The 20,014-nt window shown below is 42.7% G+C and overlaps 1 protein-coding gene across 5 annotated transcripts in view; it reads right to left on the reverse strand.

Annotated features, from left to right (window-relative positions):
• Positions 1-4,112: 4,112 nt before the first annotated feature.
• The window catches only part of RPTOR (regulatory associated protein of MTOR complex 1), a 386,906-nt gene continuing 371,004 nt past the window's right edge, over positions 4,113-20,014 (reverse strand). For all 5 annotated transcript variants that reach the window (XM_088661471.1, XM_035104148.3, XM_088661470.1 and 2 more), the window contains 5 exons: positions 17,894-18,021; positions 16,330-16,416; positions 10,192-10,308; positions 9,517-9,646; positions 4,113-6,394 (listed from right to left, as the gene is read on the reverse strand). In XM_088661471.1, the coding sequence (XP_088517597.1) occupies positions 6,326-6,394; positions 9,517-9,646; positions 10,192-10,308; positions 16,330-16,416; positions 17,894-18,021 (531 nt within the window). In that variant the 3' untranslated portion in view covers positions 4,113-6,325. The remainder of the gene's footprint in view (positions 6,395-9,516; positions 9,647-10,191; positions 10,309-16,329; positions 16,417-17,893; positions 18,022-20,014) is intronic.

Genomic DNA, 20,014 nt, shown 5'->3' on the forward strand with positions numbered 1-20,014 from the left:
AGCACTCTTCTTTTTTTGAGCATATTTCATTCATGTGGGACATGGTGAGCCAAAGATAATCTGAAAAGCAGTCTGTTGGCAGTCTGTTATCCAGCTGTCATTGTATGCTTGTAACTTTTGACTAAAACCCGCTGGAAACACAGAACCAGCCTCTGCTGCTCATTAGCCCTACTAATGCAAGCCAGATGGACACAAATCTAGCTGCATTACCAAAACACTTGAAAACATTAAGAGGCCTTCTGAAAATCAGTGACAGAAGTATTATTCCCCATTTTATAACTGGAAACAGGGGCAAGAGTGACTTGACTGAGGACCACCGTTGCCCAACTTGTACAATAAACCGTGGCCCACCACATTCTATGTGTAGCTGACTTTAGCAGGCAAGGGGATGTGTCGACAAATGAGCCCATGCTAACATTTAAAAGTAGCAATGTGGGTCTTGCCCATCATAAGCACGTACGTTGATCTGATAGATGGCAGAAACCTGAAGTAAATTTCCAGGATGCAGAGTTGCTGTGGGTTGCTTCAGGACCTTGGATAGCTCCTAGCCAACAGACCGCAACACAAAGTTCACCCAAGATGTGAGATGCTACCTGCAAATGAGTTACTTATTAAAACATCTTTTCTCCAAGGAGTTCAAGGGTGCATTCATGGTCCCTTTTCTTACAGATTAGGTCAAGGGACTATGGTTGGCTCAAGGTCTGCCAGCAGTGGTGAACCTTGGCGCCTCACATTTCAGTGGTGCCCTGTGCAATGTCAAAACCCAGTGTGTTCCTCCCTCCCCTTGCCTTGAATTGGAGTAACAGTCATGAAGCCTGCTCTGGCGCTCCAGAAGCTCTGTGCCCAGTGCAACTGCACTGGTCACACTCCCTTAGAGCTGCCTCTGCTCCCAGCTGAGTGGGGATTTGAATCCTGGTATCCCAGGTCCTAAATCCACCACAATATAGGGACACACTGCTTGATCCAAAACATTAGTAGATTTATTATCACAATAAACAAACATCAAGGAACTGAACATTATATGCATGCCATGTTGATAAGTCCTCCACCTCCTACAAGACTCTTGGGACACTATTGTTACAAACCTATGAGTTGCATTCAATGAAGTACTAAAGATAGTGTTCTGCCAGTGAGAGCCCAATGGAATACTCTCCCTTTTCCTCCCTCCACATGCTGTTCTGGGGATTTCCCCAATTCTCTGGAGAAGATATGGGGAAGATGTGAAAGAAAGGGGGCTGAGTTATGAAGAACCAATAAAAGAGGGGGAATTTTTGAAACTAGATAGTATGTGGTCACTGTGAATACTGCCCAGCTGAATTTGTAGAGAAATAATTGCTACAAATCTAGGATAACAGCCATAAGCTACTGGACAGCACAAGGCTATGACTTTCCTGAACAAAATGCTGGACTCAACAGATGTAATTGCTGGTAGGCTTGTTTAAAATAATCAGTAATTCAGTAAAGGTTCCCATGGTAACAACTTCCACTAAGACATAGCTAAGCACCATGTCAATTAATCTTAAAACAGCTTCAGACAAGCAAGGAAGACACATTATTCTTTTGTCCTTTACTGTGACTGTATTTCAAGGATGCCAACGATGTGTGCTCAAGACTTTCCATTCTCCTACAATCACACTTAATACTATTTGCATGAAATGTGCACAAATGTTTTGCCAGACCAATGACAACTCTAGAAACGATTTAGACAGCCCATTCATCTTGTATGGACTGCGAAAAGCCCATTTTGAGAACAAGAAGGCAGCCTGATAGTTATTGTGGTGGGCGATCCCTGTGTAACTATTCTGCGGTGTTGCTGAAACCATAGAACGTTAGCCTTCATATTTAATAATACTTAAATCCTTGCTGTATAGTCCTGCAGGCTGTTCAAAATGACTTGCAAAATATTCTCAGAATAAGATCATACACAAACCTAGTACAGGAACATAAATTATATAGTGTCCATTCGGAACAGGGGTTATTCAAGCATTTCCTGTCATTGTCCTTCCCTGATGTCATATCAGGTAGCAGCTCCCATCAAAGCAATCTGAAGCAAGGAAGTGGGGCTGAATGCTTCGATGGTGTTTCCTGCTTGGCAGGGGGTTGGACTGGATGGCCCTTGTGGTCTCTTCCAACTCTATGATTCTATCTGGTTCTCACTCAGCCCATGATGGAAGCTGCCTTCCCTTGCTGGTGGGTTGCCACCTCATACCCTTGGGACTGGTTACTCTTGTTGGGTGAGGCATACAAGAGTGTGTTACAAAAAGAAAAAAATTATCTGGGCCAATCAGAGCTAAGTCTGCATGTCACCTCCTACTCTTTACCAATAGTCTTCCAATTTCTAATATTTAGAGTGCTTAAGAGTGTTGGATTAGGAGTGGGAAAGAGAGAACAATGCACACCATCTTTGGTTTGAGGGCAGTAGAATATAAATGTAAGAAACAAAGCATACCTTTTATTTTCCTTGTTGTATGCATTCTTCAGAAAGACAAAAAGCCAGATCTTGGGGTTCCTCGTGAACATTTAAGTTACAGGTGCTTTTCTGTTAGGGGAGGTCAAGCTCTATATAAGTGAGCTAAAATTAAATGCATATGATGCTTTTAAAGGTTTCAAAGCACTTCGCATATGTAATCAGTAATAACTTAGAACAATAATGCTGTGAGGTTGGCCATTCTCATGATCCCTTTGCAAATAGGGGACTGATGTTCTGAGGCAGTGGTTTACTTCAGTCTACCTAGTAAGTTTATGGTTGACATGAGCGTTGAACTGAGGACTTCCTGGCTTATTGTAGCTGATGCACTTAGCTGCTACAGTAAACCAGTTCCCACATTTTTCATAGAATGAAAACGTGCCTTTCACGTTACAAAAGGATAAAAATTCTCCTTTCATGGCTGTGGCTCTCTGCACAACCTACAGCATGGGTCCCCAAGGACGTTTTGAGCACAGCACTCTTCACTCGGAAAATATGCTGAAGGTTTGAAGCTAGTCTTTTGAATCATGTCATGTCTCAGGGCCATCTTCGATTAAATGGCTGCTGTCCAGCATGACAAGCAAAAAGCTATTTCAGAGGAGATTAATTCAGGTACTGCTACTATTTTAGTGTGATACGGCTCAGCATTCTGTGTTTTTCTGCTACACAGCATTCTTTGTCATAGTTCCCTCCTGCCTGGTGCAGATAGCTAATAAGATGCACATGGCTTCACTATATTTTACAATAGTCTCCCTGTTTCTTTAGTTGTTTCTAAGGTTGGGACAGAGGGAGAAAATTGGAACAGACTGAGCCACATTCAGGGCCAGGTCAACATACATATCATTATATCAAATTTGATTAAAAGATCAGCTCTTCTGCCATTTCCCCTGGGATGGGTATGACATTAGAAAGCATTCAGTAAGACTCCACCCATCTAGAAAAATAACAACTCATCTGTTCGACTGTTAATGCAGCAATCTTCCTCTTTCTTTCTTTCTTTCTTTCTTTCTTTCTTTCTTTCTTTCTTTCTTTCTTTTTCTTTCTTCCTCTCTCTCTCTCTCTTCTGGTACAGCATGCTTGAATTGCCTCAATGAGAAAATGGCTTGAAATAATTTGTACTCCTATGAAGAACAATTATAATCCTATAAAGAGGGTGGGGGAAAGTTCTTGCCACATAGTTAAATCACTTATTATTCAAGGAATTGTGGAAGAATTACTGTTTTCCTTTTCTGGACTTAAGGCTGCAATTCCAAGCACACTCACCTGTGAGATGTTGTTGTTTTGGAGGCAGTAGCTGTGTTTGTACTTTCCCCAGACTGCAATGCACTTACTCAGCTCCTCTATTCACCCTTTTAAAAGATGAGGATTGCCGAGAGCAGGTGCAGCTATCCAGAGATGAAGACAAGCCAGGAGTGCATTGTCTGTGCGTTGTCAGAACAGCAATTATTATCTTCCTTTCTTCTTTGTCAGGAGGAGCAGCTAGGCACTCCTTCATGGAATTGCTTTGTTGTCCTGCAACACACCCACACCCACCCATTCACACACCCACACCCACCTGTCCACCACATTTTTCTTGACATCTGTTCTCCAAAGTTTCCCCTCCACCCCCGTCTGATAACAGTCAGATCCCATTGACCAGAGGCTGTTACGGCATTTACATTTTATTAACCATTTATTTCATTAATTGTTTTACTCTCACAGTACAATCTTGTGGTGGTTTATTATTAAATGTATATATACTTTTTTCCTTTAAATTTTGCCTTTGGAAAATAAATAAAGAGATAAGTGAACCATATAGGTAGATTACTTTCTGGAGCCTTGGTTAAACTTCATGATTGGATCTCCACATCAGACCTGTGAAAAAAAACACAGCTCCCCCCCCAATTTGGATGAAAGCTGACAATTAAAACAGAAAAAGACCACCACAACCATAGTCCTGGCTGTGCAAACTGAGGGGCGGGGGAAGCACAAGGGATATTGTTCTTGAAACAAAATATATAGGATATACATTAAAAAAAAAAATTGTCATCATATTCTCATTTGTTTTTAATTGCGTAGGTTAAGTCAGTTATACATGGATTTCAGACTCTGGCTTGGTGCTTGTTAGCAAAATCCATCAACTATCTGCCCTTCCCTGAGTTCATTGCCACTTACAGAGGGACAGGCACGGCAATGGGGCCAAGGCTGCGGCATCTCAGCACAACTGACACTGGGGATCAGCAAACTAATGTGTCAAGTCACCTCTTGGGTTTATTCCCATCACTTAATTTTGGCAGCTTTCGGTATAGGTTTCTAGCTATATGAGCAATCCTCCCTTGGCCTCTGCCTAGTATCTTACATGGTGGCTCTCAGCCTAGAAGGGGAGAAAAAACATACAGCAGGCTTCATAGTGAGAGCCAGGAGATGGATTTTGCAAGCAAGGAAAAGCTGACATCCACATTGCAAGATGAATTGGATGCTATCTCTATTCTTAATGCTATCACAAGTGACAAAATTATTGGCAAGACGACAGAATTCCATGCCTCTCCACAGCTTTGTAGACAACTGATTTTGGAGCCAATGCCAATAGCTGCACAACATAATGCAAAGGGGCCTTCTTGTCTTTGTGTCCCTACTCAGGCAGCCATTAAATTGGGATTCTCTTCCCTTGGACACTGAAAAGACCCAAGTCTTTATTGTATGGGAGATGGAACCAGCATTCTCTAGAGAGCGGGAACATCAGTAGTTCTCTTGCAGGCAGCACACCATGCATGCAATCACAGGGTGCCAGGTATACATATAGCTTCCCCTGTGTTCAGCCTAGGGGGCAAGTGCCTGAAGTGGGGGGGGGTGAATGGGAGGAGGGACCCTCTGCACAGGCCTGTTCTGTATGTGTGCTGCAATATCTGCATCCATTACCAAGCTGAATAATAGCACTTCTTGCAAAAGGAGAACCGGGGGGGGGGGTAGGATTTAAGGCAGTGGTACAATGATAAGTGAACTCCTTGCTCTCTATGAGGAGGTAGCAGGCCATTTCTTGTGCTTATGGGGTTCTGCTGTGAGCAAAAGGAGTTAGAGCAACTTATAGATTGAATGGACATCAGAGCAGAAGGTCTCCTGTCCTGTCACATGTACTGACACAGCTTCTCAAATGTGTCACTCCGATTTCCCCAACAGACACCCAGGAAGTGGGGGCAAGTTTCCTGCTTTCCCTTCCGTAGTGGCAGCCAACTCTGTAGTATTTTCAGCAGCACCGAGAGACTCTCTCTTCCTTAGGACTCTCCTTTCGTCTTTTACCAGTGGAACAGTAAATGCAAGAGAAGGTGGCCGGTGGCATATAGAGTAGTAACATACACACAGAACTATCCAAGACCGGCAGCCTGCTAGCATGCGACTGCCAGGGCCAGCACTTGGCACAAAATAGGTAGCAGCCACAGACGTTCTAGGTAGAGTATGTAGAACACTAGGTGAGTCCTGAATTAATTCCTGATTCAAAGGAAAACCCACCCCTGTTCTAGGAAGGAATCGTCCTCTTAGTTTGTAGGAGCCATAATGCCAAGCAACCAAAGAAGCAGTCATGGGCAGTGGTGGTGAAACCCGGTGAGAATATAAATACTCATTTTCTGCTGCTCCTGAAGGTTCTGGCTCGGAAGAAAAACAAGAGGCTGCTTCTCTCCCCTCCCCTCTGACTCAAAATCATCAGTAGCTAAATCAGGAGGGAAAAAAGTGTTCAAGTTATTGGGGGGTGGGTGGGTTGCACAGCAGCAGCAGCCAACACTAAACATTCAAGTCGATAGTTTCACTATGTACACCATGAGTGAGACACGGTCCCACCTGCCAGGAGATGTCCTGCTCTTGACAGAGCAGCCACACACACTGTTATCTGATTCGCTTCTCCACCGAGTACACGGAGATGTAGTAGTCATTGCTTCCAACTGCCAGGTGAGGCTGTGGAAAGGAGAGGGGGAAATAGAATCAGTGCATACATAGCAGGGTTCTGCTGGTTTTGATTGGCTTTTGAAGCTAGTCAGAATTTATACTCGCCACCAGCCCTGCTCCTCACTCAAGAGGGAAATAGTTGGAGTCTTTATTATTATTATTATTATTATTATTATTATTATTATTATTATTAATTTAATTTCTATACCGCCCTATACCCGAAGGTCTCAGTGCGGTTCACATAAAATATTGTCATGTCATACCAGGTTGTCTGACTGCCTCCGAAGCCTAAGTAAGCCCCTTCACCCTCTTTCTCAGCTGGATATAATGGGTCAAAGCTCTTACCTCTTGCTCTGAGCCCAAAGAGGTTCAGGAAGCAGCAAAACATTGACAGTTAAGGCACTAATCTGTTTTATTCTGCTTCTGTTAGGCAACATTTATGTTGCTTTTCTTGATTTTAATTATTGCATTTTGAGTTACAAAGTTGGATGGTTTTATTGAGTTGTGGCCATAAAAGTTCTTAACTACCTCTGCTTCATCCTCTAGAGTGACAATCAACTTCCAGTAGTTTCTGTTATGCTGGAAATCCTTTCTCCACTAATTTCCCCTGTTTGTTTCCAGTGGATTGAAAATCCACCAGTACAGTTGAGTTCCAACATATATGAGGGCACAGTTCCAAGGGTTGTGCAAACACAGGAAAATTGTAAATAGAGGGGAAAAATGCATTTCCCTTGTCTGGCAAGGTGTGGAGCAGGCATCCCCAAACTGCGGCCCTCCAGATGTTTTGGCCTACAACTCCCATGATTCCTAGCTAGCAGGATCAGTATTCAGGGAAGATGGGAATTGTAGTCCAAAACATCTGGAGGGCCAAAGTTTGGGGATGCCTGGTGTGGAGAGTCCCATGGGAAGGTCTCCTCTGCGTGTGTGTTTCTGCTGCTCCCCTCCTCCAGGTGTGAATGGCCATTGCAAGGGAGGAGGAGCGGGGCAGGCAGAGAGAGATGCAGGCAGAAGAAAAAGGCTCTAATGCAGGCACCCCCAAACTGTGGCCCTCCAGATGTTTTGGCCTTTGTTGTTGTTGTTGTTGTTTAGTCGTTTAGTCGTGTCCGACTCTTCGTGACCCCATGGACCATAGCACGCCAGGCACTCCTGTCTTGCACTGCCTCCCGCAGTTTGGTCAAACACATGTTCGTAGCTTCGAGAACACTGTCCAACCATCTTGTCCTCTGTCGTCCCCTTCTCCTAGTGCCCTCAATCTTTCCCAACATCAGGGTCTTTTCCAAGGATTCTTCTCTTCTCATGAGGTGGCCAAAGTATTGGAGCCTCAGCTTCACGATCTGTCCTTCCAGGGAGCACTCAGGGCTGATTTCCTTAAGAATGGATAGGTTTGATCTTCTAGCAGTCCATGGGACTCTCAAGAGTCTCCTCCAGCACCATAATTCAAAAGCATCAATTCTTCGGCGATCAGCCTTCTTTATGGTCCAGCTCTCACTTCCATACATCACTACTGGGAAAACCATAGCTTTAACTATACGGACCTTTGTCGGCAAGGTGATGTCTCTGCTTTTTAAGATGCTGTCTAGGTTTGTCATTGCTTTTCTCCCAAGAAGCAGGCGTCTTTTAATTTCGTGACTGCTCTCACCATCTGCAGTGATCAAGGAGCCCAAGAAAGTAAAATCTCTCACTGCCTCCATTTCTTCCCCTTCTATTTGCCAGGAAGTGATGGGACCAGTGGCCATGATCTTGGTTTTTTTGATGTTGAGCTTCAGACCATATTTTGCGCTCTCCTCTTTCACCCTCATTAAAAGGTTCTTTAATTCCTCCTCGCTTTCTGCCATCAAGGTTGTGTCATCTGCATATCTGAGGTTGTTGATATTTCTTCCGGCAATCTTAATTCCGGCTTGGGATTCATCTAGTCCAGCCTTTCGCATGATGAATTCTGCATATAAGTTAAATAAGCAGGGAGACAATATACAACCTTGTTGTACTGCTTTCCCAATTTTGAACCAATCAGTTGTTCCATATCCAGTTCTAACTGTAGCTTCTTGTCCCACATAGAGATTTCTCAGGAGACAGATGAGGTGATCAGGCACTCCCATTTCTTTAAGAACTTGCCATAGTTTGCTGTGGTTGACACAGTCAAAGGCTTTTGCATAGTCAATGAAGCAGAAGTAGACGTTTTTCTGGAACTCTCTAGCTTTCTCCATAATCCAGCGCATGTTTGCTATTTGGTCTCTGGTTCCTCTGCCCCTTCGAAATCCATCTTGCACTTCTGGGAGTTCTCGGTCCACATACTGCCTAAGCCTGCCTTGTAGAATTTTAAGCATAACCTTGCTAGCGTGTGAAATGAGCGCAATTGTGCGGTAGTTGGAGCATTCTTTGGCACTGCCCTTCTTTGGAATTGGGATGTAGACTGATCTTCTCCAATTCTCTGGCCATTGCTGAGTTTTCCAAACTTGCTGGCATATTGGGTGTAGCACCTTAACAGCATCATCTTTTAAAATTTTAAATAGTTTTGGCCTACAACTCCCATAATCCCTAGCTAACAGGACCAGTGGTCGGGGAAGATGGGAATTGTAGTCCGAAACATCTGGAGGGCCGAAGTTTGGGGATGCCTGCTCTAATGGATCTGGAATGGAGCTGCAGCAAAGTGTGCAAAGTTGAATTTGTGAAAGTAAAATGCACATATGATGTGACTTGACTGTATACCCAGTTGCAACCTCATATCTACTTTGCACTATTCATCAGGCATCTCTTACTTTGATCACCTGGAGCAGAAGCATTTGTTTGGCCATGGTCAGAAACAGGATCATGGACTAGATGGATCCATGGCTTGACCAAGTGAACTTGTAACTTGACAGCTACTAGAAAATAGCAGATTCTGGGAACCTTGTCTAAGCAAATAAAAGAACCCTACTAGAACTTGCAGGTAATCTGAAATAAATAAATAAATAAATGCTCCCCAACCCCCAACCCCCCAATGAGCTAGTTCAATTAATTTTCTCACTGAATTTGAGTTTTCTGAATTTGGAAATACTGTGTGTGTGTGTGTGTCCCTCTCAACAGCTTCACTAAGTCCTCTTCATAATAGCTATTCAGAACAAATTTAGGGTAACAGTTGAGATGAGACTGACCCAGTGTGGATGGAAGGCTAGGCAGCTGATGGCACCCACTCGCTGGCCCATGAATCCATCGTAGTACTTGATATTGTTGATCAGTTCACCATTCCCATTGTAGATTGCAGTGAATTGATTCATAGAGCCACTGCAGAGGGAAACAGAGAACACAGAACATTGGTGACATTAAACAACTGGTGGTTAAGTCCTAGAGATGAAGGTTTTCTACTTTTGTGCCATTTGTGGCGCAAGAAGCAAGTGAGCTTACAACAGCAAATGGGATTTTCTTTAAGCCATGAAATCTTCAGCACAATCTCATCTATTAGCAGGTTCACAATGGAAAATTTACATGCTCAGTAAGAGATTTAGGGAGGCAGGATGGGAGACACAACAGCAGGCAGGGAGAATATAACTATGAGATAGTCTTGAGTGAAAACCTCAGGCACCAAACTGCTGACACTGGACAGCAAGTCCCTACCAAATAGTGCACTTTCTGCTCTTAAGGAAGGGAAACCCACATAATATGGTGAGTTGCAGCATCCACCATAATTGAAATCCATGTGCTGCAGGTTCAATGAAGCATACAAGAATTGAAATACCTCAGCTGCAAACATGTGAAATAAGCCATACTGTTTATGCCAAGGAAAATAAACAATGGAGCAGGGTGGTATGCAGGCTGTATTTAGAACTTACCAGGCAAACAGGTTGGCTTGTGGGTGGATGTCCAGAGCTGTGAGTCCTTTTACTATCTGCAGGACCTTCACTGATTCTGGCATCCTTGGGTCGAAGAAACGGACATCTCCATTAACACTGCAAAGAGATAAAACATGAGGCTATTACCTGTTTGCTCCAACAAGGAGAGCAGATCTACTTATCCCAGAACCTGGCTATAATTAGGAGAGTATTAGTATCAATGCTCAATTTGCCAGCAATGTCCCTTTGTGAAAACCAGCATATTTGCTACCCACTGCAGTCTGTTTCAGGCAGCCCTAGATGCTGCAGAAGCAAACATAAGGTTACTTACGCACAAGGAATCAGTGTACACGAATCAATTCATTATTCCTCCTGTTCAACTCATTGGCATTAAATAGCACTAGAAAACCACTGACTGGCTTTGCTGTTTGACTGATTTCTGAACTTTAAGACACTTTGTATTCCCCTGGAACAAGGTAAATGATAACAGGGTTACTTTAACCATATGCAAACATCCCATGCCAGAGAACTGACTTTGGACTAACGGTTGAAGACCTTTAACACTGGACAAGATGCTTTATAGTGGCATGAGTGAATGGTTAAGATCACAATAATTGGTGAAGTGAAATTTCTAACTTTTAGCTTGATTACTGTCTTGCCATAAATATAATGGATTCATAGCTCATGAAGCTGGCCTTCCGTCCTAATCCTTTAAATGCTGTAAGGCTTGTTCAGTCCAAATGATGATTCTATGAGGAAAACAAAGTTGAAACATGGGGTCCACTCACTGAGCAGATGGTTTCTTGAGCTGAGGATTTGCCAAGAAAACTGTAGCCAAAGCCTGATCAGTTGAAGTTATCTTAATTCAGTCAAATGACTATTTTATTGAGAATTTACCTTAAACCTTGGTTACAATAACTAATTCTCTACTCCCTGCATCACCACAATTACTGGTCTGAGGATGTAACAGAAGCAGCATCCAGGTAACTGGGATCTGGATCTCGTTAGGTAACCATATAGTCTATCTCATGCTGCTCTTCCCTACATGAGTTCCTTAGTCTCCAGCTGCAGCATTTCATAATGAGGACTCGACATGGGGCTTCCCTACTGCAATTCAAATTCTTCCGCTCTCTCTTGTGATACTTCAAATATCTGACCTGCATGCCCTGTCTCTTTTAGAACTTTCCCTTCATTTAGGGTTCATTATTTCTCTCCTGTTTCTGGAACCTTGTAATTTAATTAAAGACCTAATAGCCTTCATAGTGTGACCCATGGGTGGTTTACAGCCTGTGGAGCCTGACAGTATAAAAAAACACACAAAGGAAAACATAATAGAAAAAAAGAATAGTGAGCAGGGCTTTAAGTTACACCAACTTCTGGCTGGTGCAAGGAGAAGACTCTACAGCTGTACTGCCAAACAAAACAGCAATGGAGACACAGCAATAAAAAGACTGAAGATGAAAGCACCAATATTTGATTCCTTGTATGCAACTAGGTGAAAGCTAATGGAGGCTGGTGGAAATCCACTTGAAGGCTGAGTGTTTACAGCCCATCTGCAATACACACAGCTGAAAAGTGCAGCTAAGATCTGATTCAAAAAAAAAAGCTGTGGGTGCAGAAGAGAAACTAATACCTTACAGACAGTCAGATCTGGAAAGCCAAAGGTCAATACCAAATGAAGAACTACAGAGAAAAGCACTCCACCTGTCACTGCCAAGTGTTAGGCTGTCAGAGATGTAGCAGCATCCTTAGGAAGCATCTATAGCACCACTTAGAGAGGGCAGAAGCAGGGCTAAAATATCCAAGAGAGGCAAAGCTTCAAATTATTACTCAACATAAGGAAACGTTCTGATTAAAAATAAGTCTTCAGGTTTACTGTAAATTAATGTATGTGAAATCGAATCATGAAATGATTTATTCCATGTTCTTAATTCCTGCTGCCCTTTATTTATCTTTTAAAATTGCTTTTATTGTATTTTCTTTTATATCCATTAGTGTGCATTACAAGTAAGTGAACCAATATAAAAGTAATGAATGGAATAATAAACAATGTGAAAGGTTCGTTTCAGGGTATAAAATATGCAATTAATAAGATGTTAAACTTGCTGAGGGGACAGAGACAGAACACTTAGTGATATTAACTGTATTTATTTTGGGGTAGCAGATTGCTGCTGCTCTTTCTTGATGGTCTAGCTGCTCCTAATATTACTCTCATTCATATGTTGGCCCAGCTAAATATTATTCTCATTCACATGCAATGCTAAGTTGAACCCATGGCTGAGCATGAACAAGCTCCAGAGATGAGATGATGGTCAGTTGACCCCTCCCTGATCCCAGACAATCACGAGCTGTTTAAACCATAGGAGACACCTTGGTTATAGCTTGTGGTTTGTCCGGGAGAGCTAAGCCATGAGCCTGGGGTATGGATGACATACTAAACCATACTATGGCTTAGCTCAGCGTAGTGCAGCAGCAAAATGACCAAGGAGGGAGCCTCTGTGGGAGCCCATTTGTTCCCTTGTTTATGCTCAGCCATGGTTTGCCTTAGCATTACACACAAAGTAGGCCATTGTCTCCTCCTTGATCGGTCCAGCTACCCTAATATTTTCTGCCCTAACAGTATTGCTTCTGCAGCAGCTGTCCAAGGCTTCAGGCAGAGGCCTTAACAAACCAGAGGCCTGGGATCCTTTGGACTGAATAGGCTAAGGGACTGAACCTGTCCTATGCCATTAGGCCTTATGGTGTGCTGCATATGCCTTTTGCATTGGGACAAAGGAAGTAAGAACAACTAAATCAGGACGGATTTAAGTCAAGCCACGGAGAAAATCTAACAGCAGATCCTGAGTGTGCCAGCATAATCAGTACGCACATCAGTAATGTAGAATCCCAACAGTTGAGTTTAACGAAGCTGCCTGTGTGCTGAAGTAATCGAGGAAACGCAACAAACTTCTCAAAAGGATTAAACAGGATGAGACAGCACCATGATTCATCCCTCAGCTTCTTCACCGAGTTCTGACCACAGCAGTGCCTGAGGCTGAGATGTTGGATGGAATACCTGTGCCTACTGCTACACTTTATTTTAGTGATGAAAAACTTGGTCGACCTCAGAGGGCTAGTATTACTAGAAACATCCTGGAACTGTTCTAACCACAGAAAGGGGAAGAGTACAAAACCATCTTTTTTTCCAGTCTTTCAGGAACAGAGGTACATGCAAGGAGGAGGAAAGAGTGTACTTAAGTAACAAAAAGATGAACCCAAGCCAACATCTGTAATGTCCCCATGCTATGCAAGTCAAGACCCCAAAGTTAGAACTGACCTTCAGAGAGCTGCTTTTGTTGTGAGAAGTGCAGAGTTTAGACTTTTATCTGCAATCATTCATCTCTCCGTTTACTGGTACATAAACCATTTATCAAGCTTCTGCTGGCCTTCTTAAGAACACCATTCACGACCCTATTCCCTACAGATGTTCTTTGGGTTCTTAGTGTTAGTGTTTTAGTATAAATGTTTATCACTTACTGTGAAGTACAAGCCTTATAGTAAGTATGCCACTCGCTCTTGAACAGAATCACGGAGTGTGCCTGATGCATGACTAGAAATGATCACATTTTACATATGCACCCTCTGCAAGAGGGTGATTCAAACAGGCTAGTGCTGTGAAGGCCAGTTACTCCAACCTAGCCAATACTCTGCTGAACAGCTATCTTACAATAGACTACTGCCTTCCATGTTAGTTTATTAGTTAATTTATAATTAATCAATGCTCAAAGCATTATACTACATAGGTTCCTAGCTGCTCTCCTATCCAGGCACAAACTAGACCCAGGTCTTAGCTTTAGTAAGGTCGTTGCATCATGCTCCTTTAGGCCGTGCAAGCTGAATTAATCTAAAACTGAAGTGCATAATCTTTTGCTGAAACATCAACATACTGCATGCTGTTGAGAGTCAATATGGCTTGCTAGGCTGATCTAATTGATGTGGAACATGCCCAGTTCCAGGTAAAATTCCAATCCCTTTCTGAATCTGGTGAGAAGCACCCTTTGTTTGAAAGATAAGATAATTATCTAATGTCAGGGGGCGCCTACCAAAATATATTCAGAGTCAAATAAATTCTCATCTGGCAAGAGGAACTTCAACCAGCTTCCAGGAAAAACAGAAGTTATAACATTTGCTGCCCCTTCTTTGGGGGTGGAAAAGCATTACCTCTTACAGCATTATATTTTCTTTCAATTTTGTATACAAGGAAGAAGTTCTCTGGAAACAAACTATGACTTAGTGGTAGTAAATTATAGTCTGCTGTCCTTTGAATGGGGTAATAAATAAACACAGTGCTCCTCCACCATATTTATGAAGCATGAGAAATGGATTTATGCACAGAAAATTGCTAGATGGGGAAATAATTCTGCATAGCAATAAGTCCAGAACATGCAATACAATCTATCCCTTGGTGTTAAAATTTTAAGTTTTTTGTCTCAGTAGCAAGTCTTGCTCTAGCCAGTTACTTCCCACCTTTTACTTTACAGCTATCATATAAGTATTTCTGTTTAAGATTAGGATCCTTATCTCCAGTGTTGTTACCTGTCATGCCAGGCCCTGACCCCCACTTTGGTTCCCATCTATACCTTCAAATGACCAATGACCTAAGTGAGTAGACAAAGCCCCACAATGCCAGGGCCCTGAGGTCTGTGAAGGGGCCTCCTCAGGTCTACCTCCAGGGGATGTATTAGAAGATTCCTTGGAGTGGATTCCTGATCCACCTTGGCTAACTCTTGTGAAGGAGGTTGAATCATTGCCTAGTTCTTTGGGAACACCAGCACCAGAAGGTCCAAGCCCTGGCAGTTGGTCAACATTGGAGTCCATGTCTGAGAGTTCAATGTGGCAGCAGAACTCTTGCACAAAGGGCTCTTTCTGAGTAACAACCTTCCTCAACAATAAAGGCTCTTTGAGCAGACTGGTATTGGGCGTGGCCTGAGACACTAGGCTATACAGTGGTACCTCAATTTACAAATGCCTCAGGTTACAAACGCTTCAGGTTACAAACTCTGCTAACCTGGAAGAGTTATCTCGAGTTTAGAACTTTGCCCCAGAATGAGAACGGAAATTGTGTGCCGGTGGCGCAGCGGCAGCAAGAAGCCCCATTAGCGAAAGCACGCCTCTAGTTAAGAACAGTTTCAGGTTGAGAATGGACCTCCGGAACAAATTAAGATCGTAACTAGAGGTACCACTGTATATCAAGCTTCACTTGGAGTCTGCTAGTTACTGGAAACAACAGAAGCCAGCCAGCTCCCTCCTCCTGGACCCAATTCCTTTGCCTGCCTTGCTTTCTGAAGAATCTCTTCAGTTTTCGACCCCTAGACTCCTGCTGATCAATGCTGACCCTTGATTACATTTGGATCCAGACTGGATTTCTCTGACTTTGGTTTGACCTGAGCCTTGCTTTCTGGACTCTCTTTCCAAACATTTGGTGATCTTGTGTGTGGGACTAAGGCTGCAGTGGGTTCCACTGAGGACCTCCTTCCACTTAGCTCACAAACTCCAGCCGGAGCAGGGCATGATCTTATTTAGGATCCTTAACTTTAAAGGGTGACCCTTCCCAAAAGTCAATAGAAGCTGACTTAGAACACAGTGCCCTCACTCACAGGATTAAGCCATGTAAGAATTGAAGCAGAGTATATTTTGCACTCCCATTTGTGTACATAGAATGACTCACAATGCACTGCATCAAGAGTTAAATTTGTGGGGTTTTGCTTTCTTTGAGGTACCACTCCTACAATATTATGCAGTTCCCACACTCAGTTCTTCCAGTCTGGTGGGCTGCAACCTGAAATGAGGTTGATCATCATCAGAAGAATGTATCTAATTTGAGGAGGATTAGATTATTTTTCCTGACTGAAGTTTGCTGTGACCAAGTTTGAAAACCCTTGCTCTAAGGAACAAGGTTACCCGTTCATCCGTTCCCCCATCTTGGGAGCAGCAATTAATTGCAGAGTAGAAATGCCAAAGTGAAGAGCTCAAATCTCATCACTGTTTAAATACCAGAGACAGATTTTTAAACAAGAGAGGGCAAAATACTGTTTTGACAGGAAAATGTCGCATAAATATTCAGAGGCCCTTGTTCCTTTTCATTTCGTTTTCTTTTACCTGACACTCATGATGTTGCCTTCAGGATGTTTCTGCAAATACGCTTTCACCACCCAGGCTGTGTGCTCTCGATAGGTCATCACTCGGCTACAAGAGAGGGGCAAAACTTTGTAAGACAAAGTTGGAAAAAGGCCAGAAACCAACTCATGAACCATAAATGTGAAAGGGAAACCATCTGCTTGCTGTGGCTAGGTTCCCAGTTAGGTAAGTTGCAAGACTTTGAGCCAGAGATTTTGAGTACAGGCATTATATTTTACAACTGCATGTTCCAACATGTACCCTGGTGTGTGCTGTGATTCGTCAAATGAAGCATAAGTGGAAATGAGAGGGGAGGAGAAAAGGTAGGAGGGAAAGACCCCATGTTTTTGCTCTAGGACATAATAAGTAAATGTCTTTTACAACTTATTTATTTCAGGGAGAAAAAAAGTCAATGCAATATTCTTCTCCCATTCTTTTTAAAAAACCACAAACTGTAAAAAGTTATTTCTCTTGCAGCTCAAGTTGATAAAAATTGCATCACCTCATAGCATTTGTTTCCAGGTCATAGCTTTTTTGAAATGAATAGGTGAGAAATATAGAGTCTGTCAGGTAATCCCTGAGCAAATGATGATAGAAGATTATGGTAGGGTTTGAATAACGTTGGTGCTGGAGGACACATGCAGCCTTGAATTGAGGTAAGTTATCATGAGCGCTTAACCACAGAACCATCAAATGATAGACTCGCTTCACACAATTGCAGGGGGTTGAACTAGATGACTCTTGTGGTTCTTTCCAACTCTACAATTCTATGATTCTATTTAGACAATAATGTGCAGATTCTAGAAATTAAGACCCTCAGAATTGTGCCCCTTGTTTAATATAATCTACAAAATATGGGAAGACATCCCCTTAAGGTGCTGCAAACCAGAAGACGGGATGCAATGGGGGAAAGAGCCTCTTACTAGAGAAGATTTATATAGCGCAATTTCCACTATGCCATCACAAAGGCTTTTTAAAAGAGAGGTTCTGCAGTGGTGCAAGGGAAATTGCCCAAACATTAGAAATGGGCTCCCCACCCCCCACTCTGCACTCCCTGGGGAAAATGGATGCATTCAGTGGGTTTTATTCAACCACGTTGAACTGCAGGCACAGAACAACTCCAGTGAGTGCAATGGAACTTCCCCTTCCTCTCCTACCATGCCATGTGATCCCTAAGTTTGCTCTAGGGATTCCCCCATCTCTGTGGAGCATACCTGGGAGTAGAAGAGGGGTACATGGGACCAGGAGAGGGAAAGGAAGCTCCACTGCACTTGCACGCACACAATAATTTAGCTGGATTCAACCCGATATCCTTTTCACATTACATTTTCACACATGCTGTAGTAGTAGTAGTAGTAGTAATAGTAATAATAATAATAATAATAATAATAATAATAATAATAACAACAATAATAATAAATAGAGTGGGGGTTCCAAGAACAGCCAGATCTCTAGTGTGTATGGAGGCATTGAAACAACGGCAAGAATAGTAGTAGTGAATGCAAAGTGAATGCAACTTGTTGTAAAAATTAGATAAGTCTCTTACCATTCACTCAGAGCCATCCGTCGGTCATAGACACGAACAGAACCATCACCAAGCCCCGCTACTATGAGCGAACGATGCGAATCACAGGACAGGCTGGTGACACAGCTGTCAGCCCCTGTGGGAATATCCTAGGAGAGAAAAACACACTAGTAAGCTAAAACGGCTGGGAGATTTTAAGTGCACTGGCCATATATATAGCCCAGTGTTACCCCTGCAGTGGGGTCCACACATGAGCATTGATGCTAAACAATGGTAACAAGGTGGTTGTGACAACTTTACCACGCAGGCTCAGATTTTGGCTTATGACTGGGCATGAACAAATTACCTCTGGAAACAAACTAACTTCTGGTAGTGAAAAGGGCTGAGGTTTTTTAAAATAAGCACAGAACATGACTGTGCAGGACCAGGGCAATGAAGACATCAAGGGCACCTATTCTGAGCTGCAGCACCAGGCTAATTGGTTCTTTTCTTCTAGCAAAGAGCAAGACATAAATATTATCAGAACGGCATTATCTCCCACAGTGAGATTCAGGAACTTGTGTGGGTCTATGCCTTATTATGTATTATAATTTCTATATTGGATAATATTAACTTTAACAAAAAATGTCTTAGGTCTCTTTCACATGGTTTAAATCAGGGGTCAGCAAACTTTTTCAGCAGGTGGCTGGTCCACTGTCCCTCAGACCTTGTGGGGGGTTGGACTATATTTTTTTGGGTGGGCGGGCGGCGAAATGAACCAATTTCTATGCCCCACAAATAATCCAGAGATGCATTTTAAATAAAAGCACACATTCTACTCATGTAAAAACACAGTGATTCCCGGACCATCCGCTGGCCGGATTTAGAAGGCGATTGGGCCAGATCCGGCCCCCGGGCCTTAGTTTGCCTACCCAGGCTTTAAATCTTTGTTTTGGAAAATGTAATCTGGGCTACTTTACACCTATATGCATACTGGTATATATATGAAAATTGGGGTCATGAGTTTGTTTTTGACTGTGGTATATATGTCACACAACTTCCTGATGTGTCTACTCACTAAAGCAAACCTTTGCACTGGAACATGTAGCATGAGATCTTAGCCCTTCAGTTTGAAGGGAAGCCCTGCTTAATCACATTAAAAAGTCCTAATTTGCTAAGATAAATGTCCAGGAGGAGATTCTTCTCTGCAAAACATATTTGTCCCTGACCAGCCATAAATACTATATTGAAGGGCATGATGGATAGATGAGTGCTGTTTAAACAAACACACACCATTTCCCTGGGGAGAAATAAATCTGCTCCAGCTGAAAATACACCTGGCAGCTAACGTGCATGTAGGAGAGGTATGTTATGGCAGCCATTGCTTTCTAAATAAGTACGTATTAAAGGAAGAACTCTGCAGGGCAATAGCTGTTTATTGGGCATTAGATCAGGCCACAAATGCCACAAAAGTAGATTAAATATATATTTAAGAGCAGAAAGCATTGAGAAGGGAACTAACAACAGGAAGGCCTGGTGAGAAGGAGACACTTTTTATGCACCCAGTCAAATAGCAAAGCTGAATTACTAAAAGTGGCAAAACTACAAAGAGAACTGCAAATGCAACTGGCCTTTCTACTTCACATTTTTTGTGCAGCATTTTATGGGTGATTATAGAAGTACATAGCCTGCCATGAACTCTAAAACCCTGCATTTCCTCTGGGGAGAGAGATGTTACCAAAAAGTGTTTCCTTTTAAATGATGGAAGCTGTTCCACTTTGACATGCTTCTGCTCCCCAAGCCCTGCAGCAAAAAGGTTTACAGCCCTTTATAATCTCTTTGGAGCCAGGAACTCTCTCTCATATTTTTATGGAAAGTAAACTGTGAAAGATGAAACATTGCATGCCCATGGTCAAGAAACAGAAACCTGGAGTCCTGACAGGCTGCAACAAGATTCTATGCTGCATGTGTTCATGCTCTGCAGAAAAATGGTAAGAACAGAAACCAAGGGCAGTGTACTTTGTGAAAGAACAACTCTGGAAAATAATAAACACAAAGAGCAATGCTGGTATGTTATTCTAAGGCTATAGCTCTTTCCTCTTTATGTGCTACACATAACAGAACTGCATGGAATAATAAGAGTGCAGCTGTGAAAAAGAAAAA

This window comes from Zootoca vivipara, chromosome 2 (genome assembly GCF_965207765.1).
Source record: "Zootoca vivipara chromosome 2, rZooViv2.hap1.1, whole genome shotgun sequence".
Lineage (NCBI taxonomy): Eukaryota > Metazoa > Chordata > Lepidosauria > Squamata > Lacertidae > Zootoca > Zootoca vivipara.